Source organism: Lycium barbarum, chromosome 11 (assembly GCF_019175385.1).
Source record: "Lycium barbarum isolate Lr01 chromosome 11, ASM1917538v2, whole genome shotgun sequence".
Taxonomy (NCBI): Eukaryota; Viridiplantae; Streptophyta; class Magnoliopsida; order Solanales; family Solanaceae; genus Lycium; species Lycium barbarum.
The window spans coordinates 23706845-23725954 of record NC_083347.1 but is presented as its reverse complement, the minus strand read 5'-3'; the positions used below and the strand labels follow the sequence as shown (position 1 = coordinate 23725954).

Here is a 19110-nt window from a genome sequence, read left to right as displayed (position 1 = left end):
TTTAGTTATTATCATTTGAATTGAATTACTTACACATATTGATGCTATTCAAATTCAAATTCAAATTCACCAGCCCTGAAACATGCATGCTGGGGTCATGATAGGTCCCTTGAACGAAGCTTATTAGAGTATCTAATTAATATTATAGCTTCTTATTTTGATGACTTCTATATGTACACATCAATGCTAAACCACACTTATGACTAATTTACTTGAAAGAAAATCCAACAAATTTAGAAAATACCAAATTCATGTACTATATAATACTGCTTTAGAAGTTTTTGGATTTCACGTGATGTATTCATTTTTTTTTCCACACTATCGAAGCATAAATTTATCATTTATCTAGCAAACTTGAATTTTATTACCTCATTTGAACATTTTACATGTGAAAAATGTCAACTATTGTTACCCCATTATAACATCGGCGAAGGCTCAAATATGCCCTTGAACTATATGAAATTGCACACATTTGCCCGTCGTTAAAAGGTTGGTGTAAAGATGCTCCTAACGTTTTTTTTGCCATATATGCCCTTGAGTTAACGGAAAATTTTGGAGGGCATATTTGTTCAGTTCGCATAGTATAGGGGCATATTTGAGCTTTTGAAATTCCTGAATATTACGGCACAAATGGTTCTCGGATTTTTTTGTAGTGCACTTTATGCTAGCCAATAATTTATTGCAACTGCATTTTGAAACTCCACACTTATCGTACAACCCCTCACTTTTCTCTCTTATTCTTTCACTTGTTTATGAAATGTCAGAAGCTTCGAGTTCTTCAAATAGCTATGGAAGGGTTTGTGAATGTGGAGTTGTGGAAGGGTTTGTGGACGTGGAGTTACTGCACTCCATCTCACTTATGAGCTTCAAATAATTCTACTAAATTTCGGTTATGCGTGAAGTTCACGAAAGAGCCAAACCACATTGAATGTTATGTAAGAAACTGTATAAATGCTTAAGATGTGATACTCTTTCTATTATTATTATCACAATTTTGAGCACCGCGGGAGACATTTTTTCATATGTCATAAGTCTAATATAAGTTATCTCCTTTTTTATGTTTATGTTTTATTCCGGTAATTGTTGCATCCATTATTGTGTAGATATTGAGACTGAGAAGACAAAAAATATCCAGAAAGAACAACAAATTGAAAAATAAAAATGGTATTATCATTAGTAAAAAAAAATCTTTTGAAAAGGGAAAATGATGCTCTTGTTGTGAAAACAGTCTTTAAAAGATGTTTGTAATTGCATCTGCTCTTTTAGTTGTATAATTTTGATGTAATACAATGGTGGATGGATTGTAATTACAAATGTTTTTTTTATGTTTTGGAATGCAATGATATTTTGTGTCATAATATTCAGGAATTTCAAAGGCTTTGCCTTGTATATCAAATTTACAAGTAGAATATAGTCAAGCAAAATATATTTTGGAAGTGAGTGACATCAATCATGCAACATATTCTGTGATATGGAATGCCATTTCAATAACATAGAAGAAAAGGAATTTTTTTGAAATCCAGATCCATTTCTTGCAGCTCGTGGTTCAACTAGCGGAGACTCTTGGAACAGCTGGAGTAAGAAGTCCCCAAGTGAGCGTCTTATGGGGGGCCGTCAAGCACATACGGCCTTCTTCAAATTCCAGTTTGTCATGGACACAAACATCAAACTATTTAGATATCGTTTACTCGAAAATTCAGACTTCAAAACGATGAGATTAAGCAGAGCACTCCTTGGAATGTCTGAATTAACAGAGTTGAAATACAAATAGTAAAACGTTAATGCCTTGATTAAAATTCTACCTTTTTAGTCATACAACATAAAAGGATGCATAACTTCCAAACAAAAGGAATAGATTGCAAAGACAGTATTGATTAAAACCAGTCGAGCGCTAATGAGTAAGAGAACGAGTATATGACCTAAGAAGCAACAACTTTCATGCAGCTGGTGCGCCCTTGCTTCTTGCTTTAGAAAGATTGCTCGTTAGCAAGGCAGTTTTCAATAAGGCTCGCGCTAGGCAGAAAAAGAAAAGAAGAGACAAGAAGTAGGACTAAGAGTAAGATTATATCGCAGTTAAATCATGGAGTGTCCATTAAAAAAGCAGAAGATTACACCAAACGGATATCTTATTTTTTAGTAATGAATTCATCCTTGCATAGCATGAATTATCTAATCTTACATAATATAGCAAATCATGAATTAAGCTATCACCAAGGCTAGAACTCAAGGGTTAGGAAATGAAAGGTTCATAATTTCTTGAAATCAGCATTAGAAAATAAAAGATGCAAAGACAGTGGATTGTTAATTGATAGGAACCAATAAAAGGGTTACATTAAATAACACCATTCCTAATACAACAAACACAGAAGTTCAAGGAAAACTTATCCTAATTAAACTGGAAACATTCAGTCTTTGCTCAACGAAAAGCTAGTAAATTCAGCTAGATTAAAAGTACAAGGCACTTCATTTTTTAACCTTTTCAATTGGAACTATGGTTCAGAAGAAGGCCCTGCTACCATAATACACTCTTGGGCTTTGGCCGATTGGGCGCGCCTGTGGTGTCTCACTTGAACTGGAGCTCTCCGTTTTGTCATTTCCATTCTGGATGGGCGATCCATTTTCAGTATCCAGAGGAAGTTTCATCTTTTCTAGAGCTTCCGTGAACTGCTGCATGCTCTTCATATAAATATCAACAAAATCTTGCTGCACAACCTTCTTCTGCTCAGGTACAATGTTCACGCTAACAACTGGCGGTGTGAACGTACTAACAGCCACAGCAGTCGAGGTGCTATTTACCTCTTTGCCACTGTCTTTACTATCCTTCAGAGGCAGCACAGATTCCTCGTTCGAAGCACCAGATGTCTGTTTGGTGGCACTAACAGATGATGAGCTTATGGGAATTGAGTTTGATGGACAACTTTCGGCTGAAGCACTCAGAGCGGGAGTGTCTAACTTCTTGTTTTCAGTGGCATCTTGACCTTCACCAGCCACACTTTTTGGTGTAACCTCAACGTTTTTGGAAGAGATATCTTCAACATTTTCCGTGGAGCTGATATGCTCAGAGCTTTGACTATCCATCTCAGTGCAGGGAATTGCATAATACTCAGTAACCATTCTTTCATTTTCGTTCACAATATCGGGATCCGGGAATTCAATCTTACCCAGTTCACATGGAACATCTTCATCACTATCATTTGCTGCAGCCAAAGAATGGGCTGGTGTGGGAATCTCTAAGACTTCCGGGGTTGCACCAGTATATGTTATCGTCAATTTCACATAACCTGACGGAGAATGGAAGAGATCACTTGAGGACAAGATGAACTCTTGTTCTAGCTTTCCATTCCCAGCAGCAAGAACATCACAAACAGGGACTAAAGTAAATCCCAACAACTGGTCTTGCAAATAATTTTTAACCCTACTCATCATCCATATCTCACATCTAATTGATGTTTCAATAGTCTTGACATTGAGTCGAAGACACTGATCGAAAACTGGATTCTGGCCCCCACCATTAATAGTATCGGTCGAAACAGCTTCTTTTGGATCACTCGTTAAGGAAACCTTGGCATACACATCTTGTTTATGATATATGCATATGTTATGAATGTCCCTAGCTTGGTGCACATGAACATCAAGAGCCCCAATAAACCCCTCCCCATTTCTAATCACACCACCCTTCCTTTGACTATCCATAGAATCAGATTTTGGTTTATCATGAACAACTACTTGATGACAATCCATTATAAAAAGCTCAATTCTTTGAACTCACAAAATCAAGGTGCCAGCTAGAAATTCCAAAGTGAAAGGTACAGAAAGACTATGCAAAGGTAAAAGATTAACAGTTTCCTAAAACCCCAAATGAAAAAAGTGAACTTCAAGACAGCTAAACAACAGTAACACAAAACTTACGATTTTGGGAATTGACAGAATTGGTTTAGCACTTACCTAGTAAAGAGCCAGAACTGAACTTTGTCCCAGCTTCCAACTTCAGATTTCACTGCTTATATAAGTCAAAAAAAGACTGAAATTTTTAACAACAATTGTAGCACAACTGGCAGACCAAATCAAGAATTTAATATTGAGTGACTCTTTTCTAAATTCTAAACTTTCTCTAGAGCCCCAAAAAAAACAAAAAGGCAGCAAACTCAAGAAACCAAGAAATGTAAAAGTTGAACAACCAATTAAGCCAAGGATAACATATCAAGACTCAATCAAGCAGCACAAAGTCCAATAAAAGTAACCACTAGGACACCATATTCAAGATGAAAACTCAAAGCAAAAAAATTCAAGAAAAAGGGGGACTAATGGTACACAAATATCTAGAAGATTGTAGAAAATATGAGGACACATATATAGAGAGAGAAACAAAAGTAAAATATGAAAGGGGTATTAGGTATCTTTGTGTTTTAGTATACTCGTTATGGAGTATGAAGACAAAAAAAGAAAAAAAAAATCTTGCTTTTTGTGTTTTTTCTGCATAAAAGTCAATCTCTTTGAGTGCCAATAATTTAGGTGGCTAATAAAAATTCAAGAACTGTACAACTCTGAACTGAACTGTAGAGAATTATCAGTTCTTTAAAATAGTCATAGGCTCAATTAATTATGTATCAGTACCTGGTGCTGCCAATTTTATTTTGTATCCCAATACTGTTGTGATTAGAATGTAGATTTTAATAATGAACCACTTTTTTTGTTTTTTTGTTGAAATAATAATGGACCTCAATTATTGAAATTTTTGAACTGTTTCCTTACTTTGACCTGACTTTTGACAATTCGACTACTACTTTCAATGTGTTTGAAAATAACAAACGTAAAGCAAATTACTTCTCTTGTCCGGTTATCTGTTGGAGGTTTATGCTTATACCTATGAAGTCTTTGTTTTAGTTTTTCATTTGGTGTTTGGATATTTATTTTAGAGTTTGATTAATCTGAATTCACTTAGGAAGTTCTATTTTAGTATAAAATGTCTTTGATGATTTTATTTCTAAGGTTCGAATTCAAAACTTGATGAAGAGATATTTATCATTCACGGTAACTTTTGATGGTCTATGACCTCTATTGTGCAAATTAAATATACTTGTTTGACTTAGAATTGGTACTTGTCGGCTAATCTGTATACTTGTGTGCATTGAAGTATCCAAATTGGACTTCACACCTTGTTACACCTAACATCATAGACTTATGTGTATATGTGTTCATCTGATTAAGGCATGTATGATTTTTTGGGGGGTTTACTTTTAATTGAATCCAAATAAAATTACTCAATAAATAATGTATGACACTTTTTTGTTATGAACATTCTAGACAAATACTAAAGAATTCATGCAATAAAACTTGGTTTTGTCATACCAAATGTCAATAACTTTTGTCTAGTAAGATGAAAATTGCGTGACCATTCATAAAATTAGCTTTATCTTTAATTAATCTGACTATAAATATGTGTGGAATAATTGATTTGGTCCCAAGAAGGTGAATTGCAGTCACCATCATTATGAAATTACCGTGTTTTGTCATATGTGTGGTAATACTTGTTTTTCAACAGTATGATGTGAACGCAATAAAAGCACTAAACTGTTTACTCAACAGAGAGATAATGTGAACACAATTAATTGCAAAATCCAATTATTTTTTGAAGCATATCATATTACCTTCGGTGCCATTATACAACGAAACCATATACTCCTTCCGTTCACGTTTAGGGCCTGTTTGGAAAGCCGCTTGCTAATTGGAATTGGTATAATTACTAGGGTAGTAATTATACAGTTTAGTAATTACACAAAAGTGTAATTACAACGATATGTTTATTTGTCATAGTGTAATTACATAGTTAGTTCAATTTAAAAATAAAATTTAATTATAAAAAATTTAAAAAAATATTTGCCTTTATAAATGATAGTGAATTAGTTATTTAATAACACATTGTTTCTTGAAAATATATTATTTAATAATCATATATTTGTAACTAATATTGTAAAAAATAATTGATATATATATATATTTTTCAATTTAAGAATATTTAATTTTAATTAATTATAAAACTTAAAAGAAGACTTTTTTTGTGAGAACGTCATGGATTGGATGTTTGACAAAAAAAATAATATTTATAAATATAATGCCATAACATTATTCAAATTTTTGACGCAAAAAGACCATCAAATGTAAGTGAAAAATAAAAAATATGCAACGTGAAAACAAATAACTTAAAATTGAAAATATAACCTAAATTCAAAATCCAAAAGAAAAAGTTTAACATAATACTCTTATGTCAAATTCCAACATTACATAAGTAAGTTTCAACGTAACTTAAGTAGAAAGGGAAAAGATAAGTCTATAACGTCATTCACAACGAAATTCTACTTTAATAACGTCACTCGTTGTATGTCAAGTTTGTTAATGACTCATTCTTTACAATATTATGAGGTGTAGTTTCAAAAATTAGAATAATAACACGGTTATGCTAAATGAATAAAATAAAAAAATACGAGCAATTATATGGAACCACGGGAAGTAAAAGTTGGAAATGAGAAAAAAAGAAATGAAAATTAAATAATATAAAAAGAAAAATACATTTTAAAAAATAAAAATAATTAAAAAGTAAAAATAAATGAAAATAATAGAAACAAAAAATAAATTAAAATAAAATAATAGACATAAAAAATAAATTACAAATAAAAAGAAATTAAAATAAACAAAAAAGAAACAAACTAAAAAGTAACCCTGTAATTACAGGGTGTAATTACACCCAATTCTCAACTCCCCCTTGAGAATTGGAGATTATAATTACAGCCTCTCAATAACATCCAATTCTCACCTAACTTTGTAATTACTTGGTCAAACAAATAAGTCAATCTGTGTAATTACACCAAATTCCAATTACCTGGGTGGCTTTCCAAACATGCCCTTACTTGTCCACTATAGACTTTGCAAACTCCTTAAGAAATAATAAATGAAGTGCATAATTTATCATGATATCCATATCAATTGGTGCATATTTTTAATGAATTTAAAAAATAATTTACAATGAGCAATTAATACTATGGGTAAAACGAGAAATTTTTTTTTATCTAAAAGTGACAAGTAAAAGTGCAAATATATTTTTAGAATACTGGATAAGTAAAAGTGAACGGAGGGAGTACAAAATTGCCATTTAAAAATCAGTATTAACTTGATTTCAATCTCGGTGAAAGAGAGTAAATGCATTTACAAATTATACCAGATGAAATTAAATAAGTAATGGAAGAACCAGAAGAACTGAAAAGGAAAAATCAAACGAAATTCAGATTCATCTTATATTACGAGCTACATAGCCACAACCGCACATATGGTAGTGACGATCTTAACATTTTTTGCTAGATGGTTAAAAAAAACAATTTCGCATAGCCGTAATCGTTTGAAGAGGTTGCCGTGTGTACTTAGTGTATAACCTATATATAAATTTGTTTAAAATAAAGATTAAGGTTTTTTTTTAATTATTATTATTATGAGCTCTGCTGGGCTAACTGACAGTGTAGAAATCCCATTTATTTTGATCCTGCAACTATACGCTAGATTTGGATTATATTTTAAGATGTCCACTTTCAGCAATCAATCATGAATTTCATATGCTAATTAAACGATTAAACCTTTAATCCGCTCTAATTTCACTTTAAACCACAATTAAATGAGCATAGTCTTTTTTCTCTAAAGATTTAGATTTATTATGCAAGCTTGAAATTTGAAGAATGAATCAAACAAACTCGTATACTCGTGATTAGGGGTGGGCGTTCGGGTCATCGGATTGGATATGAAATTTTCGGTTTGGATATTCGGTTTTCGGATTGAAGAAATTATAATCCAAATCCAATCCAAATAAGTTCGGATTGGATTGGATATTTTAAGTTCAGTTTCGGATTATTCGGTGGATATTTCGGATTTTCGGATTTGACTCTTGAGACTTAAGGAAAACTTATTATGAAAACAAAATTCATGTGTTAGTTTCACAGAGGTAAATCTAAATCTTAATTGCTCAGTAAAAAAAGCCTTCCCGTTCAAATTAGGATTAACAAATCCAAGTCATGTCCAACATAATAAATCCATACCAAACAAAAGCATTCTGGAAAAGTGGAAATGAAAAAAATAAAATCCATGGAAATGAACAAAATAAATTCTAAGTAGTCATCTGGAAAAATAACAACGAACTCTGCCGTGGTCACACTAACATGAGACTTTTGAGACATGAGAAGTAAGGAAACCCTATATTATATTTGATTTAGTAGAGAATTGTATATTGGACTTAATAGTTTAATAGGCAGGGTCTTAGGTACTAATCCATTGGACCTTTAGAAACTAGACTTATTAGTACTGGGCACATATGATATAGGTAGGGCAAGATATAAGGTATAAAAATTTTGGATTTTCGGATATCCAAAAATCCGTAGTACTAAATTCATATCCAATCCGAAATCCATAAATTTTAAAAATAAAATCCGAAATCCAATCCATAATCCAAATATCCAAACCAAATATTTAAAAATTTCGGATTTCGGATTGGCCCAAACTGTGCCCACCCGTACTCGTGATGGAAGAATATTTTTGTCGTGAAGATGTGACGGTTACGTAGTTTGAGGATTATCTCCGTTTCTTAGTCAAGGAATATGTACGTAATATTTTGTATGCAACAATTGTAATAAAACAAAACGTGATATAAAATAAAGACTAACTTAATTCATAAAGTACAAAAGATACTAAATGATGAAATAAGTAAGACAGTACGTAACTATTGCTTTGTATTAATATTACTTCTCCTCCACTCAACATTGCATATGTGCTTCCTATTTATAGGAGCAACATACAAAGGATAAGTCACCAAGTAGACTTGGTGACTAATCCATAAAACTTACACGTATGAATTCCAAGATGAGCACAAGATAGTTAATGCACATCCACTACTTGAGATATTTACAACACTCCCCCTTGAATGTCCATTAATAGATGATGTACCTCATTAAAACCTTATTAGGAAAAAATCTCGTGGGAAAAAGTCCCAATGAAGGAAAAGAAAGAGTACACATATCTAGTAATACGCTTTGAGGGCTGCCTCATTATAAACCTTGCCAAGAAAACCCAATGGGAAAAAAACCTTGGTGTAGGGAAAAAGAGTGCAGCGCGTATTCTACTCCCCCTGATCAAGACCATGATTCAGATGTTGGAGTCTTCGCATTCCAATCTTGAGTATCATCTTCTCAAGAGTTGAAGTTGGCAAAGATTTGGTGAACAAATCTGCAGGATTGTCACTTGAACGGATTTGTTGTACATCAATATCACCATTCTTCTGGAGATCATGTGTGAAGAATAACTTTGGTGAAATGTGCTCGTTCTATCTCCTTTTATGAAGCCCCCTTTTAGTTGAGTTATGCATGCAACATTGTCTTCATATAATATCGTGGATATTTTGGTATCACATTTCAAGCCACATCTTTCTCTAATGAAATGTATCATTGATCGTAACCACACACATTCTCTGCTTGCTTCATGTATAGTTATTATCTCAGCATGATTTGATGAAGTAGCTACAATAGACTGCTTTGTAGATCGCCACGATATGGCAGTACCTCCGCACGTAAACAGATAGCCCGTTTGAGATCGAGCTTTATGTGGATTAGATAAATAACCTGCATCTGCATAACCAACTAGATCTGTACTACTATTGTTAGCATAAAACAGACCCATATCGCTAGTTCCTTTCAGATATCGCAATATATGCTTAATCCCTTTCCAATGTCTCCGTGTAGGAGAAGAGCTATATCATGCTAGCAAATTAACAGAAAATGCTATGTCAGGTCTTGTAGCATTAGCAAGATACATAAGTGCACCTATTGCACTAAGATATGGTACTTCAGGACCAAGTAGCTCTTCGTTTTCTTCCTGAGGTCGGAACGGATCTTTGCTCACTTCAACTGAGTGAACAACTATAGGAGTACTTAAAGGATGCGCATTGTCCATGTAAAACCGTTTTAAAACTTTCTCAGTATAGCAGATTGATGGATAAAGATCCCTTTTGCGAAATGTTTAATTTGCAGACCAAGACAGAGTTTTGTCTTTCCGAGATCTTTCATCTCAAATTCTTCCTTCAAATATTCAATCGCCTTTTGGAGCTCTTCTGGTGTTCCAATGATATATATGTCATCAATATAAACAGCAAGTATAATGAATCCTGATTTTGTTTTCTTAATAAAAACACATGGACAAATGACATCATTTATATATCCTTCATTTATCAAGTACTCACTTAGGCGATTATTGTTGACACCCAATTTTGTCCCGCCTCTCTGCCAAAATACCTATTTTTAAGCTTCTAATATTTTTTTGAAAAAAATAAAAATATATATATTATGTTTACTATAATTATTAGCCTCTTATCAATACCGACATTTTATTATTCTATTATAATAATAATAATAATTATTATTATTATTGTTATTATTATTTATTAATATTATTATAATTCACAATTCTTATCATTTCGGCATTTTTACCAGCTTACGCATTTATCTTTGCATAATTAAATAATAGTATTTATTTAGTGCGGATTTTCAAAGAAAAATAATATATATTATTACACGGCTATTATAACACCATATGATCTTATTACCCGAGTCTAATAATCACACATTTTTGGTATTAAGTAATATTTTGTCACCCTCGGTATATTCATTAATTAAAATGGGTCTTTTATTCAAATTTAAAGCCAAACTATTTCTTGCACTCGGTCCGCATTTTTACTTACCGGACCCCAAATCAAAGTCCGATTAACCCCTAATATTTTTTGGACTAGTCCATATCTCTTATCTCAATTTTTAGAATAATTCGTGTTTTAATTTATTAGCCTATTCTCTTAATACCCGGTCTAAAAATTGACCCAGTCCACAAATGGACCGGGTCTGACTCGTTTACTCAAAATAAGGGGAACCCTTTTAGGGTTTCCCCTCATTTTTCTCTTCCGCCTCATCATCGCCTCTTCTCCACCATCCTCCGCCTCTCCACCTCTCCACCATCCTCGTCCACCACCACCTCCACTAATCCACTCCGTCGCCACCCCATCACTTCACCCGACATCTCTGACACACCCCACTTCACCACGTGATCCCCACTTCACCACCGATATCCCACTCGCCTCCGACACCCCTGTCACACCCATCACTCCGACACCCCTGTCACACCACGTGACCACCATCTCCACCACACCCATACCCCCTTCGTGGCTCCCACTTCATCACCGACACCCCATCGACATTCCACTCACCTCCGACATCTCTGTCACACCATCTCCACCACACCCATACCCCCACGTGTGTCTGACACCCGCACCACACCTTCACACCTGTTCCCCCACTCCTCTCTCCTTTCCTTAAAACGAACACCCTAGCCCCAAATCCTAGAGGAGGAGCTATAAATAATCGTTCCTAGAACAGTTTTAAGGACCCCTTTTTTTGGAACAGAAAACCACCCCTAAGAATCAAGGTTGAGAAATCGCGAAAATCGGTTATAAAAGTCTCCCCTTTTCTTTTTTTTTCAGAATTCCCCAAGGAGACTGGGATTTTTTCCATTCTGTTGCTAAAATCCCCCTAAGTAGAAAATCCCAATTGTTTATGCGACCTTTTATTTCTGGGAATCAAATTTCGAAGTGTTCGAGTAGATATCGAAGCCCCGCACCCATTTCGCTGCACCCGAAGAAGGTAATTCCCTTTTTATTCTTATTTTCTATTTTTTTTCTCTGTTTTCATGATCAATGTGTTGGTTTTGGAACAGATGGATTAGTTAGATTAGTTCAGTCTCATGTTTAGTTAAGCTGGTTTGGTTTAATTAAGCTGGATTTTCCATTAGACTGATGTGGGATTTGAAGCATGCCTATTTGGCCTATTTCGATATATCAAGATGTGTGTCTGACTCATGGTTAGAATTGATGAATCCTGCTCAAAATAACCAAAAAATGTTTTAATATAGAGGAATGGATTACTGCTTATACTTGATTGATTAATAGCTGCCTAAATCATGCACATATCATCTTTAGTTTAAACCGAGCCTCTTCCTGTCTGCTTCATTGTTACTTTATGGCATGATTAGAAGTAAATCTGCTCATAAGTTTGGCTTTCCTTTATGGTTAATATAATCCCATTTGGTCAGTGAGGATTCCATAGGTACTAAGTGTTTATCTACGATTATACTAAGGATGATATACCTATCTGAATAGCTGGTGGTGTATGTTTAAATAATTTGTAATGCATGTTTAAAGGTTGTAACTCATTTGTTCAGGTTGTATGTCTTCCATTTTAGTGAAATAGCACACCATCTGTATAGTTGAAAGCATTATTAGATGTGTCATCTGAAACTAGCTTGATTTCTGTCCCCCTTAGCTGCGCTTTAGCCTGTCTGCAGTTACTTTGGTTACAATAAACATGTTTGGTCCTGTTTAGTTTAGTTTTCGTGATCATGTTGACTGTGCATGCTTCAATGTAAGGTTCAATTGGTTTACAGGTTTGTAGTTTCCTTCTCTTTCTTGCTGAAATGCTGCTTTGTTTGCTTAAGATGAGTTTTGAAAGTAATGACTTACTAAACTGGTGATGTTACGCTCAAGTACACTTGAAAGACTTGCTTTAAGAGGAATAAATATTGGCTGGCCAATATCAGATTGAACCCAGATTTTAGAAACAAAAGTTTGTTTCAAGTGCAAAAATAGATACTGTAAACTCAATCTGAGTATTCGAAACTGCTCATGGCCTACCTTTGTTGACTACCCAAATGCCGATATGCTTGGGTTGTATGTTCTTGCGTTCTTTTCCGTGAATCTGAATATATTCAACATTTTTTTACATATAGTTGTTACCTTTAGAATGCTACATGGATAAACCAATGCATATTTTTCCCAATTGCTTATTCAAATCTAAGACTTTGGGTATTTGTTAGTCTGTTATTTAAGACCTTCTCTGTTTAATTTTGTATGATCCTGGGAATATGCTAAACATTCTAAGTAATGCGATGATGTCTCGTCATAGTTCCAGTATGGTAAGTCATTGGCGGTGATGTATTTTTTGCTGCAAATATTAGTGTTCTGCTTAGTTCATGTAGAGAATATGGATTGGAAAATGGGCCTAAATGCTATAAAAACCCTTCCTAAATTCAATAGATATCTGCATGTCATGTTGGACTTGGTATGAATCATGAATTGGCAGCACATATTTTTTACTATGCATGATACGACATGTCTTATTTGAATGCTTCCAGTTGTTGTATGTTGCCAGTGCATTTAACTTATATTCCGAGCATCTTCATGCGAATGAATATGTGCTATAGCAGGTCCTGTACGTGATGTTATCAATTTCAGTTTGGGTTGTTTAGACTTTGTGTGTTTGTCGCAAGTGTATTCAAGTTGAAGTATGTATATAAGTATATTTGAAGTATGTTCATGAAAATATATATCCCTATGAATGTGTAATACATGAGGTATACATTAAGTATACGTAGTATATGTGCAATCCAATGGTCTGATCCTTTAATTCGCATTACACATTTTTAACTTTATTTGTTGATTAGATACTAATCTTTTTCCTTTCGTCTTATGCATGATCATCACATACGAGTTCGAGGGACTCACTTTTCCTCCACATTTGGTTGGGCTAAAAGCCCAACACGACTTTCTCTTGTGTCCAGCCAACCCGCAACAAAATAGAAGACTTTTTGGGCCAAGGCCCAATAGCGAACGAAAAACAGCCGCAGCAGTCCCTAAAACGGGCTGATCCATTTAATTTCCATCCTTTTTATCTTATTTTACTTTATGTATTTGGTTTGTATTATTCGACTAACCCCTTTTACTTTGTTTTGCTTTCTTAACTTAGATGAACTCTAGTAAATTAGTGGGTTAGTTTTAGCAAAGGGTAATTAGTTCAAGAAAGGCAAACAAACAATTCTATAAATTTTACTCTTTCTTTTTCTTTTCATGTTAAAACCATTTATAATGTTAATATTTATTTATTTAAAGATCTATTTGCAAAAAATAAAAAATGATTATATATATATATATATATATATATATTTAAATGAAAGAAATTATGTTCTTCTTATCTAAACCTTCAAAATGTCATTAGTATGTAAAAATATAAAATCAAGTATTATGTTTACAAATAACTCTTCAAAATTTGGAATCAATCGCACATCATTTTAGCTAAACATAATTAATGAAAAATTAATGAAAAAGGAGGGAAATTTAAGTTCTTTTTTTTCGTCATAATTTTCTTCTAAAGAAAAAATAAGTTTAAGCATTTCTACAACACCGTATTGATATAATATAAGTGTATTGATATAATATGAGTTTACTTAAGACTCACATTAGCTATTTTATATTTGTTTATGCTCTTAAAATCACAGAAAAGAATTATTAATATCTCTCAGTTTGGTTTGTTTCAAATATTTATTAAAATATTGTACAAACCCGCGTCTTCTTCTATATATATATTCTATGCAAATCTTATTTTAAGAAGCATTATTATTTAAATCTTTTTTAGCAATTTTATAAGTTTTATTCAAAATGACGTTTGAAATCTTCTTTTATGTAAATTATTATATTTTCTCTAAATCTTATATCAAGCAACAATTTATATTTTTTTAAAAATTTCAGTAGTATTTATAAGCTATTTTCTTTAACTTTAAATATTATATTTGCATCCCTATCCTTAATTAATCAACTTAAGTTGGTCGGATAACCGTAAGTTAACGGATTCTAAAGGATGCCTAACCCCTTCCCTTTAGGATAATATAGAGCCCTTACCTAGAATCACATTGGTTAAGCAGATTATTAATTGAGGTTTAGTTTTTAACTTTGCCTTAGCTAATATTTGGGTGTCCTAATTCACCGTTAAATTAATTAGGTGGCGACTCCTTAAATAAAACAAATAGGAATCACCAATGTGTCATACTCCTGATTTAACCCGGTTAAAATGGGGTGTGACAGCTTGGCGACTCCGCTGGGGATTTTAGGCTCTTAACCATAACAACTTAGGTTAATAAATCATTTGTTGGATGCTTTGTTTATTTTGCTTTATTTTGTCTATATTGTTGCTTTATATGCTTTTAAGTATTTTTATTCCTTATATGTATTTTCTGTGTAATATGTTATTACTGCTTTCCTTAAACTGGCATTCCGTTCATATTTCCTCCACTTTTGGAAAATTCACACTATCACACGTACACGCGAGGTGTGCTTAGCGCACCCGCAAATTTCTTCATAGAATCCAAATTTTAAGGGAGTTGGCGCATGCGCGGGGGTGCCCGAATAACGGGGACCGCGTAGCCTTCTCACTCGAGCAGTCCGCTCGGGAACCTTGTGTCTAGCAAACCCATTCTTATTCTACTTAGGGTAGAGCGAAGCCAAAACCTTGTAAGAACATGCATCATTTTAAACCTAGGAGGCTTAATACCCTTGGTGTATTAAGTTCATTAGTCAACCTTACCAAATGTCCAAAAGAGTCCATGACTCTAAGTGACACTACTCACTATCTATGTGCATTATTTGAAGGATAAATATGTGGAATATGTAGACCTAGTACTCTATAGATAAGTATTTCAAGAAAAACTGACCTTTTGTTGCAGGTTGACGTGGAGCATCTAAAATTAATGTCGGAGGTTGAAGACAATTAAAAGAAATTAGTGGAGATAAAGCGTTAGATATCCTGGATCAACTTTAAATTGTATTATTAAACTGGCATGTAATAAATTTTATTTTCTTGTAAATTAGTTGTAAGAAGAGTTATGGAATGATACATAAAAGACATGTTTGTCCTTCAATGTTCGTTAGGCCTACCTCTGGCATAAAGAGGTCCCTTGCATTATAAAACGCGATGTATTATGTGCAATAATGTGTTTATATGCAATAATATTATCCTTACCGTATACTGACTCATTTTCCTTTTCTTTTTCTTGTTTTTATCTTTTTTCTTTTTAAACTTATTTTCAAAACGAAGAAGGTTGACTTGTGCTAAAAGGGAACTGGCGGAGCATCCATATTTCACACGGTCTAAAGCCAAGAAATCAGATTCTGACTCATCACTAATCACCTGGTTAACTAAAAGGACTCGTTCTAAAATGGAGCAAAGTTTGATCAATGCAACCACTTCATCTGAGCCATCTCTTAGTTTACCAATCACGAGTGATCCCACATCCTCTAATGAACCAGAAACACATTTGGAGACCATTGCTCGTCTGGAGCGACGAGTTGCCGAACTAAGTCATATGGTACTTCATAACCGGTCATTTTCTCAAACACCGCCACATATGACTCCGTCCCAGGGAGTTCGTCAAACTTTGCTTGTGCCACATCCATTCCCAAATTTGGACGAATTTAACCAAGCAAATTATTTCACCACTTCTCAGCCAGTTCGTTCCGAACACCTCACTCAAAATGCTCCCTTTTTATTTACAACCACCTCTTCAAAAGCTCAATTCATACCGCCAGCACATGACACACATCAAGTTCCGCCGGTGTATACTTATACCACAGCTCCACCCATGACACAGATTCAAGGACAATGTCGCACAGATGTTGATCATTATGTCGAAGTTGAAAATGAGGCACGGTCAGTTAATGATGAAATGATAAATAGAAAGCTCAAAAGTTTGGAAGATGCCATGAGAAGTTTGCGTGGACTTGGTAGTAACCAAAGCGTGAGATATGAAGAATTATGTGCATTTCCTGAGGTAGAATTGCCACCAGGTTACAAGATTCCAAAATTTGAGAAGTTTGATGGGTCGGGGAACCCTTTCTTCCATTTGAAGGTCTATTGTGAAAAGTTGATTGGTGTGGGGAAGAATGAAGGGATAAGAGTCAAACTATTCAATCAGAGTTTGAGTGGAAAAGCCTTGGAGTGGTATTCTAAGCAAGATACAACCAAATGGCGTACTTGGGATGATTTGGCAAATGCTTTTGTGGATCACTACAAGTTTCATGTTGAGATCGCTCCTGACAGAATCTCAATTACAAAGTTGAAGAAGAAGTTCACCGAATCATTTCGAGAATATGCTATACGGTGGAGGGAAGAAGCATCTAGGGTACACCCACCCATGGAGGAGACAGAAATGGTTACTTTCTTCATTCAAGCACTAGAACCGGAATACTATGAACGTTTGGTGACAATGAGTGGAAAAACTTTTGCAGAAGTGATCAAAGCTGGGGACATGATCGAAGATGGCATTAAGACAGGGAGAATAACAAGTCTAGCAGCTTTGCAGTCTACCAGTAGGGCTATACAAACTGGTACTCTCGGAAATGGAAAGAAAAAAGAGAAAGAAGCAGCATCGGTGATGGCCTTGGGAAACACATCATACCGCCATCAACGACCACCGCGATACCAGCCTAACACTCACCACTCACAATATTTCCAATATTCTCCACATCCCTACGACCAAGCTTTGTCATCTTACCAACCTCAATCACCACAAATATCCTACCCTGTTTACAACACACAACCAGCATATCGAGCTCCACGACCGCCAACATATCCAGCTCCACCATCACAAACTCATCATCCAAACAATGCATCCGCACTTCGCCCAAATACACCGTTCCGCAATTTCACACCATTGGGAGAACCACTGAGCGTTGTTTTCGAAAGACTGCAAGCTTCAGGCTTAGTATATCCCGTGGAAGGTAGAATTCCAGATCCATTACCCAGAAGCTTTGATCCCACTAAAACATGTGCATATCATTCGGGGGTAAAAGGCCATTCCACTGATCGTTGTTACGCATTGAAGCATAAGGTTGAGGATCTTATTGAAGCAAAACAGATCACGGTCAAACCACCAACACCAAATGTGGTTAACAATCCACTCCCGACCCATGATGGGGCCACGATAAATATGATTGGAATAGATGAAAATGTTGACGACCCAGCCGAATTTATAGTGCCTGTGGATCGTGTGGAGGATCATGATTTTGTAGCCGTTGCTTCTCCGGCTGTAGTGATAAGGGGTTGTGTGCCTGTCGAGATATTAGGAGCTTCATCAACGCCTGTGGAAGTAGTTCAAGCACCAAATCAGTTACCAGTGCTCGATACAAAAGCCGTACCGTGGAATTATCAACAAACTGTGATGGAATGTCGAGGAAAGGACACGATCACTGACAAGGTTAAGACATCAGGAATGACAAGGTCTGGAAGATGCTATTCTCCAGAAGAGCTAGTTAGATTGGGGCAAGTTAAGGAAACCAATGTACCTCCCAAAAGGGTCGTGACTGAATTCGAAGCAGAAGAATTTCTGAGGAAGATTAAGGCTAGTGAGTATTCAGTTGTGGATCAGTTGAAAAAGACCAATGCTCAAATTCCTATTCTCTCTTTGCTTTTGAGTTCGGATATGCACAGAAATGCACTGTTGAAGATTTTGAATGAAGCATATGTCCCAAGCGAAACAACTAGTGAGGCGTTAGCTGGGATGATTGAGCGCGTGCTTGATAGTCATCGAATCAGTTTCGATAATGAGGAACTGCCGCCAGAAGGATGCATGCATAACAAAGCACTCCATATAACTGTCAAATGTCGTAACATGTTTGTGGCTAAAGTATTGATTGATGGGGGTTCTGGACTCAACATCTGTCCATTAGCAAGTCTGAAGAAGATCGGATATAATGTTAGTGAGTTCAAGACCAGTGATATGAATATTCGAGCATTTGATGGGGCTCAAAGGCGCCCTATTGGGGAAATAGAGTTGAAAGTGTTGATTGGCCCTGTTGAATTCATTATGGACTTTCAAGTACTTGATATTTCTACATCATACAATATGCTGTTAGGTAGGCCGTGGATTCACCTGGCTGGGGCCGTACCATCTACTTTGCACCAAACTGTCAAATTCGAGTGGGATCAACAACAAATATGTATACACGGAGAAGGAGACACGTCTTTCTATCTAGAGCAATCCACCCCATTCGTCGAGGCAGAAGGAGGGTTCGACGGAGCAGCTTACCACGCTTGGGAGGTTGTGAATGTCACTAAAGAGAGTGAAGTGTGTCAAACTCAAGAGTTCAAAAGATCATGCGCCGCAATTATGGTTGCAAAAGAAATGCTGAGAAATGGGTACCAACCTGGATTTGGG

General features: G+C 35.1%; 1 protein-coding gene across 1 annotated transcript; it reads right to left on the bottom strand.

Annotated features, from left to right (window-relative positions):
• Positions 1-2281: 2281 nt before the first annotated feature.
• Positions 2282-4533, bottom strand: LOC132616970 (uncharacterized). Its single transcript, XM_060331787.1, has one exon. It carries the CDS (start codon positions 3739-3741, stop codon positions 2497-2499), a length of 1245 nt encoding a protein of 414 aa, XP_060187770.1. The 5' UTR covers positions 3742-4533; the 3' UTR covers positions 2282-2496.
• Between the last annotated feature and the right edge of the window lie 14577 nt (positions 4534-19110).